We start from the raw sequence: 27,019 nt of genomic DNA on the forward strand, positions 1-27,019 counted from the left end.
TCGCCCCTGACAACCGTCGAAGTCCAAAGAAGGACCGTGGCTTTTTATGTTTGTTTTTTTGTCCACCTGTCGGGGTGGTGTAAGTTTATAGCTGCATTCGGTGTGATTGTCATTGCTCACGTTGCTTTGTTCAGTCAAGCCATGGGAATGTCACAATTCATTGCAACAATGTGCCTCGACATGTCCGCAGTCCTTGTGCCAGATTCTAAACACAGGTTGGATTGGATAGGGATTCCCAACTAGAATCTAGCTAAGAAAGCTATACTGTATATGTTGCAGAATTATTGTGGTACATTTGTATTCAAGTCTGATACAGAGGTTTGTGTTTGAATCTGTTACCATATTAGCCAGAATTCTCTGCTTTGAGGATTAATTTGAAGCAAGTCTGAACAGGATTATTTGTTCATAAACCTGAATTGTTTTTTTATAAGTGGTTCTAATAAACTCACTCTTAAGAAGTTTGGTTTACGATCGGACTTGACCAAGCACACCCTGGAACGGAGTTTGCAGATTTTCAGACAGAAGAGAACAATGGAGGTATCTACCATTGACCTACATTGGAGAACTGCTGCTTGCCATGAGGAATCAACGAATGAGGTCATAGGAAATGGACAGAATTGCAAGTTTAAACCATGGCTTTAATACTTTACTCTTTTCAAACCAACCACAATAATACAAAATATTAAGTGCCGCATGTCAAACAGAGACGTTTGCTCTTTTACAATGGTCAGTATTAAAAACAAATTTCAGGAATTATAAATACAAATTCAATTCTGTACAGTTCCAAAAAAATTATGCACAATAAAACATTTAAAAAAATTAAAAAATTGTCTACAAATTTTTTAAAAACACCCATTTCGCAACCTTCCACACACACACACACACACACACACACAAACAAATAAAACCACACGCACACAAAATATTCAAGTTTGTTAGGACAGGACAATTAACTTATCCCGCATTGGGGAAGAGGCAGAAAATGCACCAACACGGAATTCATGCTCAAAAAACATCTTGAGATGCGTTTTGTTCAGTACGGTGCGAACACAGTACAGTCTAAAAGACAGAGGGAGAAATTTGACCTTGGCGTGTAATTTCAGCTCTTTCTCCCAGGTTTAAAGTACCACACACGTGGGGCCGAGCCTTCATTTAAAAAAAAAAAAATATATATATATATATAAAAACAGGAAAAGACAAAGTGCTCTTTGTTCCCTATTATGGGTGCATGGCGAGCGTTTCAACACACAATCCACCATTTAAATCAAAGACTTCATCTAGTTCATTTTAATTACTGCCTGAGTCAAAACACCCAGATGTTGTAGCGTATTATCATCATCCTTACTAGATGATTATTTCCTTGGAAATATAAGGTCATTTGTTACTACGAATTCTAGATACTACAGAAACACTATCAAATGCATCTTGATATAGAGAAGCTTCCCGATGTGAAACATGGCTGCCGATTCACAAGAGCAAAGCGTGATACTCTAGCCAGTCACATAGACTAGGGATCAATATGTCGATCGATAATATCAGGTCACAAAAAAAAAAAAGACACTTGACTACGTCCCAAAAATTGCACACTATCCCCTATGACCTCTGGTCAAAAGCAGTGCGCTGTATAGGGCACAATTTGGGATGCAACTTCTGTGTCTTTTGGCTATGGGTCCAGAACCGCTTCTAACTAACCTCTATGACAGGGGTGTCAAACTCGTTTCATGTCTGTTGGTTTGAGTTGTTGCCTTTCAATTTGTGTCCAATTAAGACCTAGACAACCAGGTGAGGAGAGTTCCTAACTAATGACCTTAACTCATCAATCAAGTACAAGGGAGGAGCAAAAACCTGCAGATTTGCCAGGGAATGAGTTTGACACCTGTGCACTATGATTAGATGTGGACACATTCTGGCATGGGAGACAGAATACTTCACCACCTGACCTTCCATAAAGCTTGAGGCTAGATGTAGTGACCAGGTCAGGTCGCCAATGTAAAACAGATGTCTTGGGAATACCCGGACAAACTACACTCTAACCATACTTCCTAACACCTCGTTGAAACGGCACGTTACGTTAGCGCCACAGACTCCATGTTTGGTACCTGGGTCGTGATCAGTAAGGGCATAATATTTGAATACGTTTTGCAGCGGACAAATGAAATCTGTGTTCTTTATTGGCGACATTCAGTAGTACCTCCCCGTTTCACGTCGGGTTTTTAAAACATACAGTGAGTGATTCAACCTTCTAAAGCTGGCACGTTTACAGCTGACATAATACAATGCTGCCCCCTAATGGCCAAAGATGCGCACTATAAACATTTTGACTGTTGGAAGTCACAAAGAAATCCTGAGTTATTAATAACACCCCCCAACCCAAAATGCCCCGAGTTGATTTTTTTTGCTGGTCATCAGATATGCATTTAAAAAAAAGGTGCTGTGTCTATATTTTCAAACAGCACATAGCATTTTTCACACAGCACACGGAATAGAAACGAGACGGATTACAAACTGTCCACTATACCAATACACAAACCGCAACGCTGAGAGCTTCATAAGCTGGACACACACAAAACACACAGACCAGCGTCAATCCAGGCACTAACCTAAATCCAAACTCAAAAACTATACACATGTATATACAAATAAACAGACACAAAGGGCCCGTTTTTTTTCAGACAAATCATTAACGCCGAACAGACATGGCTAAAGCAAAGGTTGATGGCTTCATAGTGTAGCATTTCCCCTTCACCCCATACCTCTACAGAGGACACTACTCCTTCATGAATAGGGACAGGAGTTTTCCCCTTGACCAGTTATAGCCTATATTATATATAGATTCTGAGCCCTAGCTATTATAACTAGGGCTCAGAGTTGCTTAAGGTCAAGCAACGTGGTCGTAACTAGGCTATAATCCCATCCGCTCTCTCCCTCCCTCAGCTCTGGAGCAGGTCTCCCAGGTCGTAGGTGTCGAAGAAGTCGGACACGCCCTCGCCATCCTCCAGCCCCCAGAGGTAGTCGTCGTGGTCGAGGTGCGGCGAGAAGCTGACGAAGGGGGTGTTGGGGTCGGGGGTGAACCCGGGGCCCGGGAGCTGGTCCTCGGTCATCTGGAGCAGGCTGGGGTGCAGGCCCAGGAGGCCCTCTACGTCCAGGAGGGTGGTGGGATTGGTGGTGTTGGGGAGGGATACTGGTGCAGGTCTGGAGAGTTCAGCTGTAGGGAGGGCGGAGAGGGAGAGAGGGTGTGTTAGTGACTGGACACCCCTTACAACACACAGGACTGTTTAGAGGAGGCTGCAACGGTGCAGCACGCTCAGATAGAAAGGTATTGTGCAGAACAGCTACGACTGTCTGTCATGTAGAATTGGAAATCGTATCAGGTCTATTCAATTCTGTTGCGATCTGCAACATTCAGAACTTTTCACATCATTGAATAGACCTCAGCTGTATCAGACAAGACAGTCCGTCCGTCCGTCCCCCCAGTTCAGCTTACCTTCCATGGGCTCCTGCTTCTGCTTGACGTCAGTGTATTGGGGCTCCTGTTTGATAGTGGTGTACTGTGGTGGTGCCATGGCGAGGGAGGGGGAGACAATGTGACCCAGGGGGTGATGAGGGTCGTCTTTCCTGGGGGTGGTGGTGTTCTTGACGGGGCTGGCATCCTCCAGGCCCTCCTCGGAACAGAGGTACACCTCAATGGGCCCGTTCTTACTTTTCAGGTAGATCTGTTGGGAGCCCTGTGGGTACAGCACAACAGGGAGCTGTAACAATGACGCACTACAGGGAAGCGAGGGATAGTGGGCAGGATTGGTAAATGAATGGGCTCGGTTTCAAAATGTCAGAAGGGTAAAGAGTCTGTCTTTTGTTATACAAGAGGATTGGCTGAACGGCTCTCGCCCATTGGGCAGGTCAGGAGTTTTTTGGGTTATGATGACCTGCCCAGAAATGTAAAGACTACTGGAATTCTTTGTCATTTTGGTGGTTATCACCAATGGAATATCACTTGTCCACAGAGCAGGCACAACGTGCACAACCATGTCACTTGCTCCAAGTAATAGGGGCGGCGGGTAGCCTAGTGGTCAGAGCGTCGGGCCACTGTTCCCCGGTAGGCAGTCAACCACAAAGGTCGCTGGATCGAATCCCCGAGCTGACAAGGTAAACAAATCTGTCGTTCTGCCCCTGAACAAGGCAGTTAACCCGCTGTTCCCCGGTAGGCCGTCAGACTAAGTAAGAATTTGATCTCCTCTGACTTGCCTAGTTAAATAAAGGTTACACATAAGGCAATCCTTGGAACGGTCACTGTGTCCTTTTTCCATGTCTGTTTAAGCTGTACTTCAGCTGTATTGTTTATTTCCAAACGGTCAGGTACTAACTGAACTTGTCCAGTACGGTGTGCCCAAATGAACACTACCCAGCTCTCCATCTATGACGACTAGATGACCACTCACCTCCGAGGACTCAGGCACCTCCAGCTTGGTTTCTGACGGGGCCTTGACGGCGATGACCGTCTGGTCCTGCAGGCTGGCTATAGACCTGATGTCCTGGTAGGTGACGTAACCTAGTTGTCCCTGGTTGTCCCCGTGTTCGGTCAACTCCTTGAGCTGGGTGCTGCTGGACGTGATCAGGTCTTCCAGGGCCTTCTCGGCACTCTCCAGCTCTCCCAGCTCCTTCCTCAGGGCGCGAGACTTCTCCCCGCTGCTGGCCGAGCCCTCGAACACGCCACCCACCCTAATAAAATGGTTTTGATTTTTATGATGAGCCACCACAGAGTACATACATTGTACATCATGGTATAGATAGATAGATCATGGTCAGGTGAAGTTGGAACTATCAACACGTAAAAAATATATTTAAAAAAACTTTAAAAAACGATTGTCTTTAGATTACAGAGCAAGGTGGACCTATCAATATTGCGCTAAGGAGTTGACAATGGAATTGGGCCCACCTTCTATGGCCGAAGAATGAGAAGGTACTTGTCCTAAGTGTGGACTTGTCCTTAAATGTACTTGTCCTAAGTGTCCTACTCACATCCACTGGATGTTGTTCTTGGACTTCTTGCGGATCAGCTGCACGCCCTCCAGCACGTTAGTGATGTCATAGATGCGTCTCTTCTGCACCTCAAGGACCTCGGTGGCCCAGTTGAGGTCCAGCACGCCGTCAGGTGACTCGCTCAGCAGGCCAACAAACTTCTTGGTCAGCAGACCCAGGGAGGTGTCGTAGCGCGTCCGCTCACCGGGGGACTTGGGCGCTGAGGGTCAAGGGTCATACAAGGGATGGGGTAAGAGAGTGGATTTGTGCACGGTCTACGTATTCAATAATATGTGGAATAGACATGTGAACTCAATATTATGGATTGGAAAAGATGTACATGTAGCTTGTGTGTTTTAAGTATAAAGGATGGATGATTATGTTGTCTGGCTTTATGCAACCTGTCACTAATTTGGTAATGGAGACAGTGGGGGGGAGGGGGGGTCTTTTTTTCACTGATGCAGACACTCACTTTTGGGACTAGGGATTCTGGCTGTGGCCACAACCCCCTTTCCTTTGGGGGTCCTGAAGTCTGGGAGGTAGAGAGGGTCCTCCAGGTCCAGCTTCCTCTTGGCCTGGGGGGGGGGGGGGGTGGCACAAAGCAGAGGGGGAAAAAGGGGTTAAAGACACTCCTTCTCAAGCTACGTGTCCCAATAAGATCTTCTTTCTCCTGATGTTTGCACTCGTTCACTACTCCCCACACATTTCAAATCACTGGATTCGACAACGTAGGCATGGGCTAGAGAGTCTTGCACTATACATCTCCAACCTTTCATTTCCTTTCAAATGGGAGTGAACAAGTGCACACTCTGTGAGAAAGGACGGATTGTTAGGATGCAGGGAGTCTATTGGAACCATTCCCCAGTTTGAATGCGTAACAAGTCCACTTGTCATATGTTCTATGACAACTATGTTCTATAGAGCTGTAGATCATGAGGATAGGATGGTAGCAGGCCATATAATAAAGCCCAGCCCGTCCACTGTGGAGTGAGATCTGTGCTGCCAGTATGCTAATGCTAATTGTGGCTGTTGAAAAGCGACAAGTCGTAATGGTGGTGGTGGTCTCAAGAACTGTCACAAAGGCCATAACATTCAAGCACTTCTAATGAGGGGTGGGTGTGTGCGTGGGACCGCCCCACTGCCCGCCAAACGCCACTCACTGACCACGTCCCCCGGTTTCTTCTCCCCCCCCCATGACTCCCTCACTCCCTTGCCCCCCCCCTCACTCCTCCCTTGCCCTCCCCACCTCACTCCTCCCTTTTATTAGGCCCAATTGTTTTTATTCTGTGTCATTACAGCATACAACCCACATAATGCATTTAATGTAACTTTAAAAAAAATTTTTTTTATAGAAACCGAAATCAGTGACTATTTTCTTATACTCGAACCGAAACTGAACCAAGGAGAAGTGTAAAGGCTATTGAAAGAGAGAAATTAAAACCACAGCCCGAAGTCTAACAGATCTAACTTCTAATTTCCACACGTTTTCCAACATAGGACGTATGGATTCGATCGATGTGTTCCATGTTATTTTCGCTGTGGAACGAGCACGTATCTCCTGCCCTGAAAGATGTCGGGTTAGAACGGAAGGTGCTGCTGGAAGAGGACTGCAGATGGAGTCCAAAAATGGGAGGTAAAAAAAAAATAATAATCTTACTAGGATTTTAGAACACCCCCATACTGCAGCAATGACATGCCCCACTCCATTCCAACACACTAAATTAGGACCAGATTATAATCAGCTCAGTGGCAGTGGGGGGGAACCAAGCAGAACATTGAACATCTGCCCTGGGGTACTGCATGTACTGCTGGTTGAAGACAGAGAGGGAAGTGGTGTTACACACACACACACACACACCTCCATATCCCCATAATATCTTGTTTTACAAACCACACACACACGCCAGATCACAGTTGGAGAGATGGCCTGTCAAATCGGACTCTGCTCTGCTTCAGTGTGGCTACAGACACAACCCAGCATGTGCCGCGAAGGCCACATGTCCACAAGCTTCAAATCAAACCACGGCATAACCTGTGATGCATGTCATGATCTGACGCTGCAATGGGCCTGATGTACTAAGTAAAAGCATTACAGTACAACTAGACACACAGACTACAGGGTAGAATTAAACAAATGTGTAGTTTTAACTACTGTCGTTTTAACTATCACCTATGGTTTTAATTGCACTGGTTCTCTTTTTTTCTAAGGGGGGTGGGGTGCACAATTGGCCCAGCGTCGTCCGGGTTTGGCCAGGGTTTGTTCTTAACGGACTTGCCTGGTTAAATAAAAAAATTAAAAACTCCTATCCCTTAGTAAACCATACTTTACTACAGTAGATCTGAGAGGAGATTTGAGAATGTGAGCAGCATGTGGATTTGAACGAGAGAGAGAGAGGGTTAAAGGATGACATTGTCCCTCTGTCCTCCACCACATGTCCACCTGTCTGTCAGTGACATATGGCACAGCCACACACAGCAGGTGGCAGGGAAAGACAACAAGAGAACCTGTCTAACCCGTCGCACGCACACACACACACGTTCAATTCAGGGGCTACTATATATTGCTATTACTAGGCCTAGGCTTGTCTTTCACACACAATCGCATCGGTTAAGATTTGTTACGCCAACTTGGAGGTAAAGCAGACATTAGTAGTTTACCAGTAAGCCTACTACCTATGGTAAATACAAAACAATACATTTGTAATAAAAATATAAAATGTTCCCCTCTAACGTGTTCAACCTGCATTAAGGCATGACTTCTCCTTTTGACCAATAAAGAGGAAGGAAATGCCTCAGTGGCAAAGCAGAGGAGCGATTGAGGAAAAGATAGCACCGATCACACCCTTAAAATCCCCCCCCACCACCACCACCACCACCACCACCTCAGCGATTAAAATGTAACCCGTGTCATCTTCTGGAGACAAGTCTAAATGCAACCTGTCAAATAAAGCCCATGTGGTGGTTAAAATGGCCGCCTTGCATTGTATCTAACTCAAATGGGCCTCCCCTTGAACATTTTACCACAGTTTTGCAGGGGCCTGGCTTAGGCCTGTGAATTTGTGTTTGTAGTGAGGTTGACCGGGGAGTCAGTGCTTCGCCTTTTGGCGTGTGAAAATACAAGGCCTATGTCAGCTAGCATACCACAGGCGAGAGGAAAGAGGAAGGGAAAAAAAAACATTCACTCAACCACCAAATTCCAACGCAAAGTTATGTACAGAGAGATACAGAACATAACGTCACACACACACATCAAGCTAAAACAATGTCACGCTCAAACATAGTGAGTGAACAGCTAACTACAGCAATTGTCAACACATTAGCAGGCCATTGCTGGCGCTCTACTTAAGTACATTTACATGGTCCCCCGTGTGGCTCAGTTGGTAAGAGCATGGCGTTTGCATGGGTGGCGGGTTTGATTCCCACAGGGGACCGGTACGAGAAATATGTATGAAAATGTATGCACTTACATTGACAAGTGTCTGCCAAATTACATAAACGTATTTAAAATACACAGTCCCTCCTTCACAACCCTGTTCTTTATCTCCGTGACACATTGCGTCACAATGTCACAGCCGTTATTGCCTCATTCTAAGACGGCGACTAAGCGTCCTCACCCTAAACGTGCATGCAAGTTCGGCTGTCCTTCCACCCCTCTAACTCACGCCATTTCATCAGATATGACTGGATTTTCCCTCCAGAGGCATTTCACAAATCTGTGTCACATGAACCAAATGCTTTCAACAGACTCACTTCTAGCTACTGGTGTGTGTGCGCGCGTGTGTGTAAACCTTCTCGCTCTTCAAACACCGGTTCAGTTAAGTAGAACCTACCTTCCAAGACAGGGCAGAGTTTCAATATGTGTGACAAAAAGACCCATTCAACACCAAGCTAGCCTATGTCCCTCACACATAAAAAAAAGACAGTCCCATTCCCCATGCTACTGGGGAAGGGAGCAGACCGAAAAGAGAAGAGGGAACTCAAGATAACAGAGAAAGAGAGCTTTTGGCCTGAGTGTAAACAAGGGGCAAAGTGGGCAATCTCACAGCCCAGCACCCTGAGCCCTCGCCTGAATAGAAGCTCACCATGGGAGTCCCAGAGAGAGGTGAGGGCATAAGCAATGATGACATGAGGTAAAGATGTGTGGGGGTGAGAGAGATCAGGGGGTAAATAGCACGTCACCAAAACCTACAGTATTTTATTTTTTACTATTTTCTACATGGTAGAATAATAGTGAAGACATCAAAACTATGAAATAACAAATATGGAATCATGTAGTAACCAAAAAAAGTGCTAAACAAATCTAAATAGATTTTATATTTGTGAATCTACAGAGTAGCCACCCTTTGCCTCGATGACAGTTTTGCACACGCTTGGCATTCTCTCAACAAGCTTCATGAGGTAGTCACCAGGAATTCATTTCAATTAACAGGTGTGCCTTGTTAAAAGTTACTTTGTGGAATTTCTTTCCACCTTTATTTAACCAGGTAGGCTAATTGAGAACAAGTTCTCATTCACAACTGCGACCTGGCCAAAATAAAGCAAAGCAGTGCGACAAAAACAACAGAGTTACACATGGGATAAACAAACATACAGTCAATAACACAATAGAAAAATCTATGTACAGTGTGTGCAAATGTAGTAAGGTTAGGGAGGTATGGCAATAAATAGTGGCGAAATAATTACAATTTAGCATGAACACTGGAGTGATGGATGTGCAGATTATGGCCAAGTAGAGATACTGGGGTGCAAAATTGCAACAAAAATAACAATATGTGGATGAGGTAGTTGGGTGTGCTATTTACAGATGGGCTGTGTACAGGTACAGTGATCGGTAAGCTGTTCTGACAGCTGATGCTTAAAGTTAGTGATGGAGATATAAGTCTCCAGCTTCAGTGATTTTTGCAATTCGTTCCAGTCATTGGCAGCAGAGAACTGTAAGGAAAAGTGGCCAAAGGAGGTGTTGGCGTTGGGGAATATGTAGCGAGGGCCAGCCAATGAGAGCATACATGTCGCAGTGGTGGGTAGTATATGGGGCTTTGGTGACAGAAAAGGATCGACGTTGATAGACTACATCCAATTTGCTGAGTAGAGTGTTGAGGCTATTTTGTAAATGATGTCGCCGAAGTCAAGGATCGGTAGGATAGTCCGTTTTACGAAGGTATGTTTGCCAGCATGAGTGAAGGAGGCTTTGCTACGAAATAGGAAGCAAAGTCTAGATTTAATTTTGGATTGGAGATGCTTAATGTGAGTCTGGAAGGAGAGTTTACAGTCTAACCAGACACCTAGGTATTTGTACCTGTCCACATATTCTAAATCAGAACCGTCCAGAGTAGTGATGCTAGGCGGCCGGGCAGAAATCTTTTGAAGAGCATGCATTTAGTTTTACTAGCATTAAGAGCAGTTGGAGGCCACAAACAGAGTGTTGTATGGCATTGGTCCTATATTGACATAACCTTAAAGGTCGCTCAGCAAGGAAGAAGCCATTGCTCCAAAACCGCCATAAAAAAGCCAGACTACGGTTTGAAACTGCACATGGGGACAAAGACCGTACTTTTTTGGAGAAATGTCCTTTGGTCTGATGAACCAAAAATAGAACTGTTTGGCCATAATGACCATTGTTATGTTTGGAGGAAAAAGGGGGAGGCTAGCAAGCCGAAGAACAACATCCCAACCGTGAAGCACAGGGGTGGCAGCATCATGTTGTGGGGGTGCTTTGTTGCAGGAGGGACTGGTGCTCTTCACAAAATAGATGGCATAAGAAGGGAAACTGTGGATATATTGAAGCAACATCAAGACATCAGTCAGGAAGTTAAAGCTTGTTTGCAAATGGGTCTTCCAAATGGAAAATGACCCCCAAGCATCTTCCAAAGTTGTGGCAAAATGGCTTAAGTAGAACAAATTCAAGGTATTGGAGTGGCCATCACAAAGCCCTGACCTCAATCCTATAGAACATTTGTGGGCAGAACTGATAAAGCTGGTGCAAGCAAGGAGGCCTACAAACCTGACTCAGTTACACCAGCTCTGTCAGGAAGAATGGGACAAAATTCACGCAACTTATTGTAGGAAGCTTGTGGAAGGCTACCTGAAACGTTTGACCCAAGTTAAACAATTAAAGGCAATGCTACCAAATACTAATTGAGTGTATTTAAACTTCTGACCCACTGGGAATGTGATGAAAGAAATGAAAGCTGAAATATACCACTCTACTATTATTCGGACATTTCACATTCTTACAATAAAGTGGTGATCCTGACAGAGTTGCTGCGTGGGGTGCAAAAAATATCTAGTTAACAGAAGAAAGGAAGACAAAATAAGGACAAAAGAAGGACAGAAGAAAAAGGAAAAGAGGACAACAAAGTGAAACAGTCAGCACTTCTATTGCAACTTCGTATTTCGTCGTCCTAACGTAGTCTACACTGCTATCTGCCCAGCAGCTAGCCAGCTAGCAAACGTCCACCGTCTACCGAATAGCAGCACTGTAGAAACTATTACACTCAACTGAACGACTTGATTAGTGTAGTGTTAGCTAGCGACATAGTTGTCTTTGCTGTCTTCGTATCCAAGATAATTGTGTAGTTTAGAGCGTGTAGTCTTAGAGTGATTATCTTAATTTACAGAGGTTAGCTAGCCAGCTATTTGTCGTCCTTAACGTAGGAGACACTGCTAGCTAGCCAACAGCTAGCCAACGTCTACTGAATAGAACTTCCGCACTCAACAACCCGGTCGCATTCCGCTTTGCTCCACAGGTAGTATCACATTTTTCATTTCATTTCATTACAGCACAACGGTTTGATTTGTTTGATCATAGCTAGCTACATAGCTAGCTACATAGCCGTCTGTGTATCAAAGATAATTGTGTAGTCTAGAGCGATTTTCTAGGTTAGCTAGCCAGCTATTGTCGTTCTTTTAACGCAACGTAACGTAATCAACACTGCTAGCTAGCCAGCTAGCCCCGAATAGCAGCACTGTAGAAACTACTACACTCAACGGAACGACTTGATTAGTGTAGTGTCAACAACGCAGCCACTGTCAGCTAGCCTACAAAGTCAACAACGCAGCCACTGCCAGCTAGCCTACTTCAGCAGTACTGTATCATTTTTAATAATTTTAGTCAATAAGATTCTTGCTACGTAAGCTTAACTTTCTGAACATTCGAGACGTGTAGTCCACTTGTCATTCCAATCTCCTTGCATTAGCGTAGCCTCTTCTGTAGCCTGTCAACTATGTGTCTGTCTATCCCTGTTCTCTCCTCTCTGCACAGACCATACAAACGCTCCACACCGCGTGGCCGCTGCCACCCTAATCTGGTGGTCCCAGCGCGCACGACCCACGTGGAGTTCCAGGTCTCCGGTAGCCTCTGGAACTGCCGATCTGCAGCCAACAAGGCAGAGTTCATCTCAGCCTATGCCTCCCTCCAGTCCCTCGACTTCTTGGCACTGACAGAAACATGGATCACCACAGATAACACTGCTACTCCTACTGCTCTCTCTTCGTCCGCCCACGTGTTCTCGCACACCCGAGAGCTTCTGGTCAGCGGGGTGGTGGCATAGGGATCCTTATCTCTCCCATGTGGTCATTCTCTCTTTCTCCCCTTACCCATCTGTCTATCGCCTCCTTTGAATTTCATGCTGTCACAGTTACCAGCCCTTTCAAGCTTAACATCCTTATCATTTATCGCCCTCCAGGTCCCCTCGGAGAGTTAATCAATGAGCTTGATGCCTTGATAAGCTCCTTTCCTGAGGACGGCTCACCTCTCACAGTTCTGGGCGACTTTAACCTCCCCACGTCTACCTTTGACTCATTCCTCTCTGCCTCCTTCTTTCCACTCCTCTCCTCTTTTGACCTCACCCTCTCACCTTCCCCCCTACTCACAAGGCAGGCAATACGCTCGACCTCATCTTTACTAGATGCTGTTCTTCCACTAACCTCATTGCAACTCCCCTCCAAGTCTCCGACCACTACCTTGTATCCTTTTCCCTCTCGCTCTCATCCAACACTTCCCACACTGCCCCTACTCGGATGGTATCGCGCCGTCCCAACCTTCGCTCTCTCTCCCCCGCTACTCTCTCCTCTTCCATCCTATCATCTCTTCCCTCTGCTCAAACCTTCTCCAACCTATCTCCTGATTCTGCCTCCTCAACCCTCCTCTCCTCCCTTTCTGCATCCTTTGACTCTCTATGTCCCCTATCTTCCAGGCCGGCTCGGTCCTCCCCTCCCGCTCCGTGGCTTGACGACTCAATGCGAGCTCACAGAACAGGGCTCCGGAAGGCCGAGCGGAAATGGAGGAAAACTCGCCTCCCTGCGGACCTGGCATCCTTTCACTCCCTCCTCTCTACATTTTCCTCCTCTGTCTCTGCTGCTAAAGCCACTTTCTACCACTCTAAATTCCAAGCATCTGCCTCTAACCCTAGGAAGCTCTTTGCCACATTCTCCTCCCTCCTGAATCCTCCTCCCCCCCCCTCCTCCCTCTCTGCAGATGACTTGGTCAACCATTTTGAAAAGAAGATCGACGACATCCGATCCTCGTTTGCTAAGTCAAACAACACCGCTGGTTCTGCTCACACTGCCCTACCCTGTGCTCTGACCGCTTTCTCCCCTCTCTCTCCAGATGAAATCTCGCGTCTTGTGACGGCCGGCCGCCCAACAACCTGCCCGCTCGACCCTATCCCCTCCTCTCTTCTCCAGACCATTTCCGGAGACCTTCTCCCTTACCTCACCTCGCTCATCAACTTATCCCTGACCGCTGGCTACGTCCCTTCCGTCTTCAAGAGAGCGAGAGTTGCACCCCTTCTGAAAAAACCTACACTCGATCCCTCCGATGTCAACAACTACAGACCAGTATCCCTTCTTTCTTTTCTCTCCAAAACTCTTGAACGTGCCGTCCTTGGTCAGCTCTCCCGCTATCTCTCTCAGAATGACCTTCTTGATCCAAATCAGTCAGGTTTCAAGACTAGTCATTCAACTGAGACTGCTCTTCTCTGTATCACGGAGGCGCTCCGCACCGCTAAAGCTAACTCTCTCTCCTCTGCTCTCATCCTTCTAGACCTATCGGCTGCCTTCGATACTGTGAACCATCAGATCCTCCTCTCCACCCTCTCCGAGTTGGGCATCTCCGGCGCGGCCCACGCTTGGATTGCGTCCTACCTGACAGGTCGCTCCTACCAGGTGGCGTGGCGAGAATCTGTCTCCTCACCACGCGCTCTCACCACTGGTGTCCCCCAGGGCTCTGTTCTAGGCCCTCTCCTATTCTCGCTATACACCAAGTCACTTGGCTCTGTCATAACCTCACATGGTCTCTCCTATCATTGCTATGCAGACGACACACAATTAATCTTCTCCTTTCCCCCTTCTGATGACCAGGTGGCGAATCGCATCTCTGCATGTCTGGCAGACATATCAGTGTGGATGACGGATCACCACCTCAAGCTGAACTTCGGCAAGACGGAGCTGCTCTTCCTCCCGGGGAAGGACTGCCCGTTCCATGATCTCGCCATCACGATTGACAACTCCATTGTGTCCTCCTCCCAGAGCGCTAAGAACCTTGGCGTGATCCTGGACAACAAACTGTCGTTCTCAACTAACATCAAGGCGGTGGCCCGTTCCTGTAGGTTCATGCTCTACAACATCCGCAGAGTACGACCCTGCCTCACACAGGAAGCGGCGCAGGTCCTAATCCAGGCACTTGTCATCTCCCGTCTGGATTACTGCAACTCGCTGTTGGCTGGGCTCCCTGCCTGTGCCATTAAACCCCTACAACTCATCCAGAACGCCGCAGCCCGTCTAGTGTTCAACCTTCCCAAGTTCTCTCACGTCACCCCGCTCCTCCGCTCTCTCCACTGGCTTCCAGTTGAAGCTCGCATCCGCTACAAGACCATGGTGCTTGCCTACGGAGCTGTGAGGGGAACGGCACCTCAGTACCTCCAGGCTCTGATCAGGCCCTACACCCAAATAAGGGCACTGCGTTCATCCACCTCTGGCCTGCTCGCCTCCCTACCACTGAGGAAGTACAGTTCCCGCTCAGCTCAGTCAAAACTGTTCGCTGCTCTGGCTCCCCAATGGTGGAACAAACTCCCTCACGACGCCAGGACAGCGGAGTCAATCACCACCTTCCGGAGACACCTGAAACCCCACCTCTTTAAGGAATACCTAGGATAGGATAAAGTAATCCTTCTCACCCCCCCACCTTAAAATATTTAGATGCACTATTGTAAAGTGGTTGTTCCACTGGATGTCATAAGGTGAATGCACCAATTTGTAAGTCGCTCTGGATAAGAGCGTCTGCTAAATGACTTAAATGTAAAATGTAAATGGGTGCAGAGCGGTTGGCCGGGGTAGGGGTAGCTAGGTGGAAAGCATGGCCAGCAGTAGAAAAATGCTTATTGAAATTCTCGATTATCGTGGATTTATCGGTGCTGACAGTATTTCCTAGCCTCAGTGTAGTGGGCAGCTGGGAGGAGGTGCTCTTATTCTCCATAGACTTTACAGTGTCTCAACCTTTTGGAATTAGTGCTACTGGATGCAAATTTGTTTGAAAAAGCTAGCCTTTGCTTTCCTAACTGACTGTGTATATTGGTTCCTGACTTCCCTGAAAAGTTGCATATTGCGTGGGCTATTCAATGCTAATGCTGTACGCCACAGGATGTTTTTGTGCTGGTCAAGGGCAGTGAAGTCTGGAGTGAACCAAGGCCTATATCTGTTCTTAGTTCTAAAATATTTTGAATGGGGCATGCTTATTTAAGATGGTGAGGAAAGCACTTTTAAAGAACAACCAGGCATTCTCTACTGACGGGATGAGGTCAATATCCTTCTAGGATACACGGGCCAGGTCGATTAGAAAGGCCTGCTCGCTGAAGTGTTTTAGGGAACGCTTGACAGTAATGAGGGGTGGTCGTTTGACTGCGGGCCCCTTACGTATGCAGGCAATGAGGCAGTAAGCGCTGAGATCCTGGTTGAAGACAGCAGAGGTGCATATAGAGGGCAATTTGGTCAGGATGATATCTATGAGGGAGCCCATGTTTACAGATTTAGGGTTGTACCTGGTAGGTTCCTTGATAATTTGTGTGAGATTGAGGGCATCTAGTTTAGTTTGTTGTACGGCCGGGGTGCTAAACATATGCCAGTTTAGGTCACCTAACAGTACGAACTCTGAAGATAGATGTGTTTCAGCCAATCAGTTGTGTTTTAATTTTTTAATTTGACCTTTATTTTACTAGGAAAGTCAGTTAAGAACAAATTCTTATTTTCAATGACGGCCTAGGAACAGTGGGTTAACTGCCTGTTCAGGGGCAGAACGACAGATTTGTACCTTGTCAGCTCGGGGATTCGAACTTGCAACCTTTCGGTTACTAGTCCAACGCTCTAACCACTAGGCCAGAAGATGGTCTTTTACCAAATAGGGCTAAGTCCTTATTATGGCAAGAACAGCTCAAATAAGCAAAGAGGAACAACAGTCCATCATTACTTTAAGACATAAAGGTCAGTCAATCTGGAAAATTTCAAGAACTTTGAAAGTTTCTTCAATTGCAGTCACAAAAACCATCAAGCGCTATAATAAAACTGGCTCTAATGAGGACCGCCAAAGGAAAGGAAGACCCAGAGTTACCTCTGCTGCAGAGGATAAGTTCATTAGAGTTACTAGCCTCAGAAATTACAGCCCAAATAAATGCTTTACAGTGTCAACTGTTCAGAAGAGACTGCATGAATCAGGCTTTCATGGTCGTATTGCTGCAAAGAAACCACTACTAAAGGACAACAATAAGAAGAAGAGACTTGCTTGGGCCAAGAAACACAAGCAATAGACAGACTGGTGGAAATCTGTCCTTTGGTCTGATGAGTCCAAATTTCTGATTTTTGGTTCCAACCACCATGTCTTTGTGAGACGCAGAGTACATGAACGGATGATCTCCGCATGTGTAGTTCCCACTGTGAAGCATGGAGGAGGAGGTGTGATGCTGTTTTACTGGTGATACTGTCAGTGATTTATTTAGAATTCAAGGGACACTTAACCAGCATGGCTACCACAGCATTCTGCAACGATATGCCATCTCATCTAGTTTGCGCTTAGTCCGACTATAATTTGTTTTTCCAACAGGACAGTGACCCAACACACCTCCAGGATGTGTAAGGGCTATGTGACCAAGAGGGAGAGTGACAGAGTGCTGCATCGGATGACCTGGACTCCACAAAAAATGTATATGTTTTAGTTTGAATTATTTCACCTTTATTTAACCAGGTAGGCCAGTTGAGAACAAGTTCTCATTTACAACTACGACCTGGTCAAGATAAAGCAAAGCAGTGATACAAAAACAACACAGTTACACATGGGAGAAACAGAAGTACAAACAAAAGTACAGTACAATTACCCAACCTTAACCCAATTGGGATGGTTTGGGATGAGTTGGAGCGCAGAGTGATGGAAAAGCAGCCAACAAGTGCTCAGCATATGTGGGAACTCCTTCAAGACTGTTAGAAAAGCATTACAGTTGAAGCCGGTTGAGAGAATGCCAAGAGTGTGCAAAGCTGTCATCAAGGCAAAGGGTGGCTACTTTGAAGATATGTTTAACACTTTTTTGGTTACTACATGATTCCATGTGTAATTTCACAGCTTTGATGTCTTCACTATATTCTACAATGCAGAAAATAGTGAGAAAAAAAGAAAAACCCTTGAATGAGTAGGTGTGTCCAAACTTTTGACTGGTACTGTATGTGTCAAACTGAAACCAGAGCACTCCTTGACCTTCTGTCTTGTTTTTCAACTCGGGAGTAAAACTCAAACATGTCAAACATTTACGAGTTAGTTGTAGCATCATCCTCACAGAAAACACAGTATTTCACAGCTCGCCAATCATTCAAACATCATAGCAGCAACCACTATAAATATGACACAGTGGGGATATATCATCTCAGGTTATCTATAATGAACTATTAATTAACTCTAGATTCTTCTTCCACTTGAGTGTAGGAGTGCCCTAATACAATATCAAGGTGAATATGACTAGTATGCCATTTGACCAGTTGTTAGTCTCTGCCAAGTGGTAAGTATCCATGACAATCTGTGAAGTGGTCCTGTATGGCACAGTTGATCGAGCATGCTGCTTGTACTGCCAGGGTTGTGGGTTCAATTCCCGGGGCCACCCATACATAAAATGTATGCAAGCATGACTGTAAGTTGCTTTAGATAAAAGTGTCTGCTAAATGACATATATTATATAAGTATCTGTGAGTGACCCAGATTTGAGATTAATTCTACTCCCATTTTCTCAATGAGAATGACTTCAGCAGGGAGAAGGATAATGGCTCATTCAGTGTAACTCAAAGTGTTTACGAGTAACAGGGCATGGCAAGAGGATGTCCTGCTCTACCACTTCTTCTGACACAATTATCATTACCATGTCTCCAGGGCAAGTATAGCCTCTCTGCCCACTGTGCTTTACGGACAATATAAGGAAATTATTGCCTGCTGGGGCTGACATTCTATTGTTAATCATAACTAGTGTCAGGATAGAGTTATTGTTTACCATAACCCCATGACCCTAGTTCTGACCACTAATTGACCCGACGAGGAAAAACTCTGGGCCCCAGTTATAGGCTATAACTAGTTGTAATCTAGCAGTAACTAGTTTTATAACAAAATGTTCCTGGTCATTAAAAGCTCATGGTCCTAATCCTAACAGTAGGATAGAGAGGGGCGATGAATACCCTGATCGCCTGACCTAGCATCTTGGTCAGACTTGGCCTAGAATGGGAAGTAGACATTAGGACAATGGCGACTAATACACAATGGAAATTGCAGTAGCCCAGACATGTGACTAGCCAAGTTAATGCCATTGTATTAGCGCAAAGCACAGAAGTAGTGCTCCCCTCAATATTTAGTCCTGAAGACAATATCAGCCTGGACGCACACACTGAACCCTGTGTGTGTGTGTGTGTGTGTGTGTGTGTGTGTGTGTGTGTGTGTGTGTGTGTGTGTGTGTGTGTGTGTGTGTGTGTGTGTGTGTGTGTGTGTGTGTGTGTGTGTGTGTGTGTGTGTGTGTGTGTGTGTGTGTGTGTGTGTGTGTGTGTGTGTGATGTTTGAACATACAAATTATGTCAACTCCCAAGAAAAGTGAGTGGTTGTCCAGCTGTGACCTGTGACCTTTGTGGATGGACACAAACAGGTTGAACCGGGTGTGTATATGACCTGGCTTGGTTGGTTAGTGACAGCTGGGGGCTATGGCTAAACAATGTGTTAAGCTAAATCGCATTTTTCAGCAAATGACTTGCATTGGCTGATTGGGCATTATGAAACAAGTTCCCTGTCCAGATGGTGCATCTCCCCATTCATGTAAGGTTTAACTAACATGGTCCAAGTACACCAAGACAGTCGTGAACAGGGCCCGACAAAACCTATTCCCCCTCAGGAGACCGAAAAGATTTGGCATGGGTCCTCAGATCCTCAAAAAGTTTTACAGATGCACCATCGAGAGCATCCTGACAGGTTGCATCACTGCCTGGTATGGCAACTGCATCTGACCGCAAGGCGCTACAGAGGGTAGGGTGTAAGGCCCAGTACATCACCGGGGCCAAGCTTCCTGCCATCCAGGCGGTGTCAGAGGAAGGCCCTAAAAATGGTCAAAGAATCCTGCCATCCTAGTCATAGAATGTTCTCTCTGCTACCACACTGGAAGCGGTACCGGAGCATCAAGTCTAGGTCCAAGAGGCTCCTAAACAGCTTTTACCCCCAAGCCATAAGCCCCCCCCCCCCCTTACACTGCTGCTACTCTAATAACTCTACCTACATGTACATAATTACCTGGACACAAGCTCCCCTGCACATTGACTCTGTACCGGAACCTCCTGTATATAACCCCGCTATTGTTATTTACTGCTGCAATTAATTATTTGTTATTCTTCTCTCTTACTTTTTGAACCATAAATTGACATTTAGAATAAGAAATCACCCTGTGCTTGACAGTTTTTAAATGTTAAGCACAACTCCCGACAAAAATATATTCATACCGGTGGAATTTAAGAATATTTTGCCCATAATTTGACGTATTGTATAGTCAGTAACGTTAATTATCAAGTAGATAACAGTAATATCGATTGTTGGTACGTTTCTTAACTTTTTTTAACGTCTTACCGGGAGTCTGCCGGAGGATGATCTGATGGGTTTAGCTTCAGGTCCATGGGGAGTTGCATAGAGGCAGTTCACCCTTTGTTCGGCCGCTGTCGTGTTGCAGATTTGGGTGAAGTATCCTGCCGGTACCGAGTTCATCGGCGAACTGCATAACCCGGTGCTGAATAATTCTGTTTTCACTCCAGACAAAACTTTATTCTGTGAACACGACAGTCCTCCTCCTACAGCACCTCGGCCAGACGCAGGAGAAACGCCTTTGGGCAGCCGCATCATTTTAGTAAATTTAAATAACGACTGTGTTCAAATTAAAATACGTTTAGCTACTAGCAAAACTCAAATATTCCAGAAAACTGTATTCACGACAGTGAATGAAAGGAGTTGGAGTTTCCGATACGACGTGGAAGCGATGTCTCACAATTCGTAGCTAGTTTGACAAATGTCCGAAGAATTTCATAAAAATAATATTTAGTTAATGATGTGCAAAATGCTTAAGTTGAAATAGGTCATCACCAGAGATATCCTTTGCTTGAGTAGTTTCTGAAATTAAACGACTTGCATTGCAACCGATATTATCCGTGATGTGTCCAGTTGAGAGAACGTAGACTTTGCCTAGCTAGCTAATGATTTAATAGCTAAATAAATAAACAACAAATCTATTTGCAAGTCCAGAATGGGCAAACTTTGACCTCTACGTCTTGAGAAGCAGAATCCTTCAGAAATACAAGGTTTAGGAGTATTCTTTCATATGTTCCGTAGAGAAGTTACTGCCACGGTAAGGTTCTCGGTCCAGCTCTAAAGCTTAGCTCTTGACACAAGGGAATTGGAGTTCGGAAGAACAGCTTTTTAGCGCCAAATTTCGTCCCGCGAAATTTGGATCTCCCGCGGTTAGAGCGCATCTTTGATTGGTCCACAGCGAATTCAATTGTTACATTACGTAGATATTTGCATAAAACAGTTGGCGCGGGGCGTACCCAGCCTTAAAGGAATAGTATGTCTATGTGAGGTCATTTTAGGGACAAAGTTAGCCATTTCGAATCAAAAATGTTAAATAATAACATGCTTTTATAACCTACTGATAAGCAGTACGACATGAGGAGCAAATGCATCTAAATATTATTGTATTTCTTCTCTAAAGAGTACAATTATGTAGGCCTAGTCAACCCTGATGTTATTATAGACCCCCCTCATAATATCTCATTGTAAGAAAAACTCATCTGAATCAAATCAGCCTTCCTTTTAGTAAACAGTGTATAAATCAATAAAACAATCAAGTGAAGTTCTATGAGCAATTTGATGATAAAGATGTTAATTTCGAATGACATCTGCTGCTCACTAGTTCACAAAGAGAAAAGGAATTATTCCTTGAAGACATGCCCACCCCCCACTCCCGATTGACCCCCTCAAGCCTCCAGATATGACACAGGAATACCCCTCTTCATTATACTGCAAATTTCACATGAAGTCCTATTGCTAGTCTAGTCTGATCCCAGATTGTTTGTTCTGTCCTGACATCTCCTATACTCATTGTCAAGATGAACATGGCAAAGTCCATAGGAGTTGGCTTTACAGCACTCAATAAATACAGTGAGACAAATGTGTTGAGAAATGGGCAACTCACATCAACGAGTTGATAATGGCCTTGGCGATGTGTTTGTATAATTAGCTAATTGTGCATACATCTAGCCTGCTGTAGTTGGCAGACACACTGCAGTGATTTTCCCATGCATGTGGTGAAACTCCTCCAGTGCATTTGGAAAGTACTCAGACCGATTGACTTTTTCTACATTTTGTTACATTACAGCTCATCAATTTACACGCAATACCACACCATAATGAAAAAGCAAAAACAGGTTTTTATACATTTTTATCAAACTGAAATATTACATTTGCATAAGTATTCAGACCCTTTACTCAGTACTTTGTTGAAGCACCTCTGGCAGCGATTACAGCCTTGAGTCTTCTTGGGTATGACGCTACAAGTTTGTCACACCTGTGTTTGGAGAGTTTCTCCCAATCTTCTCTGCAAATTCTCTCAAGCTCTATCAGGTTGGATGGTGAGCATTGCTGCACAGATATTTTCAGGTTTCTCCGGGGTCTAGTTGGGCCACTCAAGGACATTCAGAGTCTTTTCCCGAAGCCACGCCTGCGTTGTCTTGGCGGTGTGCTTAGTGTCGTTGTCCTGTTGGAAGGAAAACCTTCACCTCAGTCTGAGGCCCTGAGCGCTCTGGAGCAGGTTTTCATCAAGGCTCGCTCTGTACTTTGCTCCATTCATCTTTCCCTCGATCCTGACTAGTCTCCCATTCCCTGCTGCTGAAAAACATCCCCACAGCATGATGCTGCCACCACCATCCGTCACTGTATGGATGGTGACAGGTTTCCTGGTTTAATCAGACCAGAGATTCTTGTTTCTCCATCGTCTGATAGTCCTTTAGGTGGCTTTTGGCAAACTCCAAGCGGCCTTTCGTGAGCCTTTTACTGAGGAGTAGCTTCCGCCTGGCCACTCTACCATAAAGGCCTCATTTGTGGCGTACTACAGAGATGGGAGAACCTTCCAGAAGGACAACCATCTCCACAGAGGAACTCTGGAGCTCTGTCAGAGTAACCATCAGGATCTTGGTTAACTCCCTGACCAAGGCCCTTCTCCCCCGATTGCTCAGTTTGGCTCTAGGAGTAGTCTTGGTGGTTCCAAACTTCTTCCATTTAAGAATGATGGAGACCACTGTGTTCTTGGGGACCTTCAATGCTGCAGACATTTTTTGGTACCCTTATCCATATCTTATATAAGAAGGTGTGTGCCTTTCCAAATTATGTCCAATCAATTGAATGTACCAGAGGTGGACAATCAAGTTGTTGAAACATCTCAAGAATGATCAATGGAAACAGGATGCACCTGAACTCAATTTCGAGTGTCATAGCAATAGGTCTGAGTACTTATATAAATAAGGTATTTCTGTTTTTTAATTTTGAATACATTCGCAAACGTTTCTAAAAACCTATTTTCACTTTGTCATTATGGGGTATTGTGTCTAGATTGAGGAGGGAAAACATGTATTTCATACATTTTAGAATAAGGTTGTAATGTAACAAAATGGGTAAAAAAATCAAGGGGTCTGAATACTTTCTGAATGCACTGTATATAGGCTGTTGTAAACAGGAGCAAAACTACAGCCAAATGGTTCAAGAGGAAACTACTACATTATAAACAGAGGCAGGTTCTGTATTGAAACTGTGTGTGTGTGTGTGTGTGTGTGTGTGTGTGTGTGTGTGTGTGTGTGTGTGTGTGTGTGTGTGTGTGTGTGTGTGTGTGTGTGTGTGTGTGTGTGTGTGTGTGTGTGTGTGTGTGTGTGTGTGTGTGTGTGTGTGTGTGTGTGTGTGCGTGCGTGCGTGTGTGTGTGTGTGTGTCTGAGTGTCTCTGTGTGCATGCATGCATGCGTTTGTGTGTGTGCCTGTGATCCAGTCAGCATGCTGGGTTGCTTGCTCCCTGCAAAGTGAGGGTCTGTTAATCTGCTTCTGTGTTTGTACCCATTTGCTTTTGGCCCTATAATGATAGTGTGAAATACCTCACAATATGGGGTCCAAATTAATAGACACAAACAGGTGCTGTCAAGCTCTATTATATGCAGTTGGCCTGATGAATTCCATAATAAAAAAATATGTTTATTTTTTTTTAATCATCTTTATTTAACCAGGTAGGGAAATTGAGATCAAGTTCTCATTTATAAGTCTTCAAAAGAGAGCGCCTGGGGAATAGGAGTGGAGCTTGGCACTGCAGGACCTGGATCCACCTCTACATCACCAGAGGAACAGAGGAGGAGTAGGATAAGGGTACGGCTAAAAGCAATAAGAATTGGTCGTCTAGAACGTCTGGAACAGAGAGTAAAAGGAGGTTTCTGGGGGCGAAAAAAAATAGCTTCAAGGTATAATGTACAGACAAAAGTATGGTAGGATGTGAATAAAGTGGAGGTAAACCTAGGTATTGAGTGATGATGAGAGAGATATTGTCTCTAGAAACATCATTGAAACCAGGTTATGTCATCGCATGTGTGGGTGGTGGAACTGAAAAGGTTGGATAAGGTTTTGTGAGCAGGGCTAGAGGTTCTACAGTGAAATAAGCCAATAAACAGTAACCAGAACAGCAATGGACAAGGCATATTGACATTAATTAAGGAGAGGCATGCTTAGTCGAGTGATCATAAGGGTCCAGTGAGTAGTGAGGTTGGTTGGAGTCACGGCGATTCTGAAATGTGTTACAAAGCCAACAAAGCAGCAGGTCTCTCATGACTCTCAGGCTTACATCAATTCATGCTCAATTATATTACAAAAATGTATGTATAGCACCTGGCGTTACACCCCCCCCCCCGCTCTGTTTATCTAGCTAAAGCTAGTCGCATTCACTATTAGTATTTATGTCTCGTTCATTCACTAGCAGTGTGTATATCTGAGAACACTTTTAGTTATCAGATCGTCTACAAGTCTACAGCATACACCGAAATGCCATGGAAATACAGTACCACCACCCGGTGGTTCAGTGAGGCATTTTATATACACAACGCATAAAGAGTGATACTATCTACAGAACTGTTTCCACACGTTTAAGCTAGTTCAATTGTGTCTCATTTACTGAGCGTTACACTTCTTCTCTTGTCGTTCTTCTGCATTCAAGTTCATGACTGAGTGTGGGCAGGGCAAGGGAGGGGATGACAGATGGTTAGTGTGACTCATTATTGTCTTCTCTGTACTCCTCTGTCAATGGAAATGAAATCAAATTGTGACCACAAAAAAATGTAAAAGATTGTCTAGGTTTGGCTGTTAAGTTAATAAATCAACTAATGTATGTATGTTTTTATTACTAGATCCCCATGCTGGCCATAAACTGCTGGATGTAGTGCTCCTGGGGGGCTGGAGAGCTAAGTGACAAGAGACTATAATCTCGACACATCATTTGGCCTACCATTCCACCTGCTGGCCAAATATGGCATCTAGCACAGCCATTAGCCCATCATAGGCAGCAACACACACAATGGCTGTGTTACACAGGCAGCGACATTCTGATCTTTTTCCACTAATTGGTATTTTAACCAATCAGATCATCATTTGCCAATAATTGGGAAAAATATCAGAACTGGGCTACCTGTGTAAATGCAAGCTAATGGGCCTGAGACAGTAGTGTCCATAGAGATCTACTTCAAAGCAAGATCAATGACTTATCCTGAAATAACATTACATTTTTTTAGAAAGATATGCATGAAATGGACATGGTCTACTTGACTCAAACCAAAAACACATATCTAAGTTTAGGTTTCTTAATGAACCAGAAAAATCAAGTTATTTGAACCTTTATTTAACTAGACAAGCCAGTTAATACATTCTTATTTACAATACCAGGCTACCAGGGAACAGTGGGTTGTTCAGGGGTAGAACACATATTTTTACATTGTCAGGTTGGGGATTCGATCCAGCAACCTTTCGGTTACTGAACCAACGCTCAAACCACTGGTGGGAAAAATTATTTTAATATATATATATATATACACACACACACACATATACACACACACACACATCTATACTGGGCCTCATGCAGTGGTTCAGCGTACTACTGTGTAAGGGGTTGAAAAGGACCAGATACGATATAATATAACAGCAAGTGCCAGCTTAACTGACCTGTTCTCTTAAAACAAAATTAAATACATTTCATGTTACTTTTTTTGAACCAATGTGTCATTCTCAATCGATCTATTAGGGTGCTCGTCAAACTGTATTCAATTACTTTGCATATGCCGTTTGCCCTGCAAGAAATACTATGTTCATGAGATATCAGGCATTAGATAAAGAGTTCCTAAAACAACTGATTTAGGTTGTGGGAGCATTGTGGGGATATGACAAGAAACAGGTTCTCGAAACAATTAAAGCTGTTCAGTTGTGCTTGACAGTCAGATAAGGTTTGTATCAGCGTGCACAAAACATTCCTTTGATGTTGCAAGAACGTTGACTGAACAGCCTTTCTGAACTCTTTAAAAAAGGTTCCCAGGACATTTAATTAGGTTGTGGGAATAGTGTGGGTACATTACAAGCGATAGGTTCTAAAAAACATGCTCAATTGTGATGACATTCATACATAGTTTCATAAGTTAGGTTGCACAGGATTCCCTTAATGTTGTAAGAAAGAAATAAGTCTGTTATTACATTCATAGCATATTTGTTTTAGGTTTAACATCAGTCCATTGATGTTCCAAAATACAGTTTACCTCATCTTGGAGTTCCTCAGAACATAAAAAAAGAGTATATTTAAGCTTTACCTAACAGTACAACATTCTCAGCATGCAAATGTGTAGCTCCTTAAAACATAAGTAGATTGGAACACATCCACATGAAGTTTCCCACAGATTTAATGGCCAGCATTGTAGGTGATAGAGACAAGGCATTTTAACTTTGTTCATAGGACAGCTTTTAACTACCTGCAAATGTTGGGTTTGAACACACAATGTTTGGTTTTGTAGCCAGCTCTTTAACCCTCTGTGCCACCAGGGGTTATCTGTGGTTTTCTGTTTCCTTTTCAATCAAATACAGTCAATCAGAACACAACTTCTAAATTATTGAAATGCTCGCATCTTCATATGCTGTTTACTTGTGACACTATTTAGATTTTTTTGTCATCACTTTCATTGAAAGTCTTATGAAATGTGATTTTGAAATTAAGAAAAGGTTATTTAGTTTGAAGGTTCTATGTATTTAAGAAGCATATGAATACAGGTTATAATCTTTTACTGCAGTGGGCGAAATCAGTGTCACAGAGCGGTAGTCTTAAACCAATTTACTTTGAAACAAAAGTGTACACCTCACACACATTGTCATGGGCTTTAAAAGACATCTGTACCATGTCAG

At 44.4% G+C, this 27,019-nt stretch overlaps 1 protein-coding gene across 1 annotated transcript; it reads right to left on the reverse strand.

Annotated features, from left to right (window-relative positions):
• Window positions 1–1,170: 1,170 nt before the first annotated feature.
• Window positions 1,171–20,949, reverse strand: e2f2 (E2F transcription factor 2). Its single transcript, XM_046364466.1, has 6 exons — window positions 20,138–20,949; window positions 5,489–5,591; window positions 5,017–5,236; window positions 4,437–4,716; window positions 3,485–3,725; window positions 1,171–3,205 (listed from the first exon to the last, which is right to left on the reverse strand). Exons 1-6 carry the CDS (start codon window positions 20,405–20,407, stop codon window positions 2,931–2,933), a joined length of 1,389 nt encoding a protein of 462 aa, XP_046220422.1. The 5' UTR covers window positions 20,408–20,949; the 3' UTR covers window positions 1,171–2,930.
• Between the last annotated feature and the right edge of the window lie 6,070 nt (window positions 20,950–27,019).

The sequence above is a fragment of the Oncorhynchus gorbuscha genome, linkage group LG10 (genome assembly GCF_021184085.1).
Source record: "Oncorhynchus gorbuscha isolate QuinsamMale2020 ecotype Even-year linkage group LG10, OgorEven_v1.0, whole genome shotgun sequence".
NCBI classification, from domain to species: Eukaryota; Metazoa; Chordata; class Actinopteri; order Salmoniformes; family Salmonidae; genus Oncorhynchus; species Oncorhynchus gorbuscha.

Bases quoted from the DNA above. Each gene is read 5' to 3' on its own strand.
- e2f2 (XM_046364466.1), bottom strand. From the start codon at position 20,407: ATGATGCGGCTGCCCAAAGGCGTTTCTCCTGCGTCTGGCCGAGGTGCT. The intron at 5,237-5,488 runs GTGAGTGTCTGC...CTTGACCCTCAG, and splicing joins CAGAATCCCTAGTCCCAAAA to CGCCCAAGTCCCCCGGTGAG. The intron at 3,726-4,436 runs GTGAGTGGTCAT...CTGTACCCACAG, and splicing joins AGGTGCCTGAGTCCTCGGAG to GGCTCCCAACAGATCTACCT.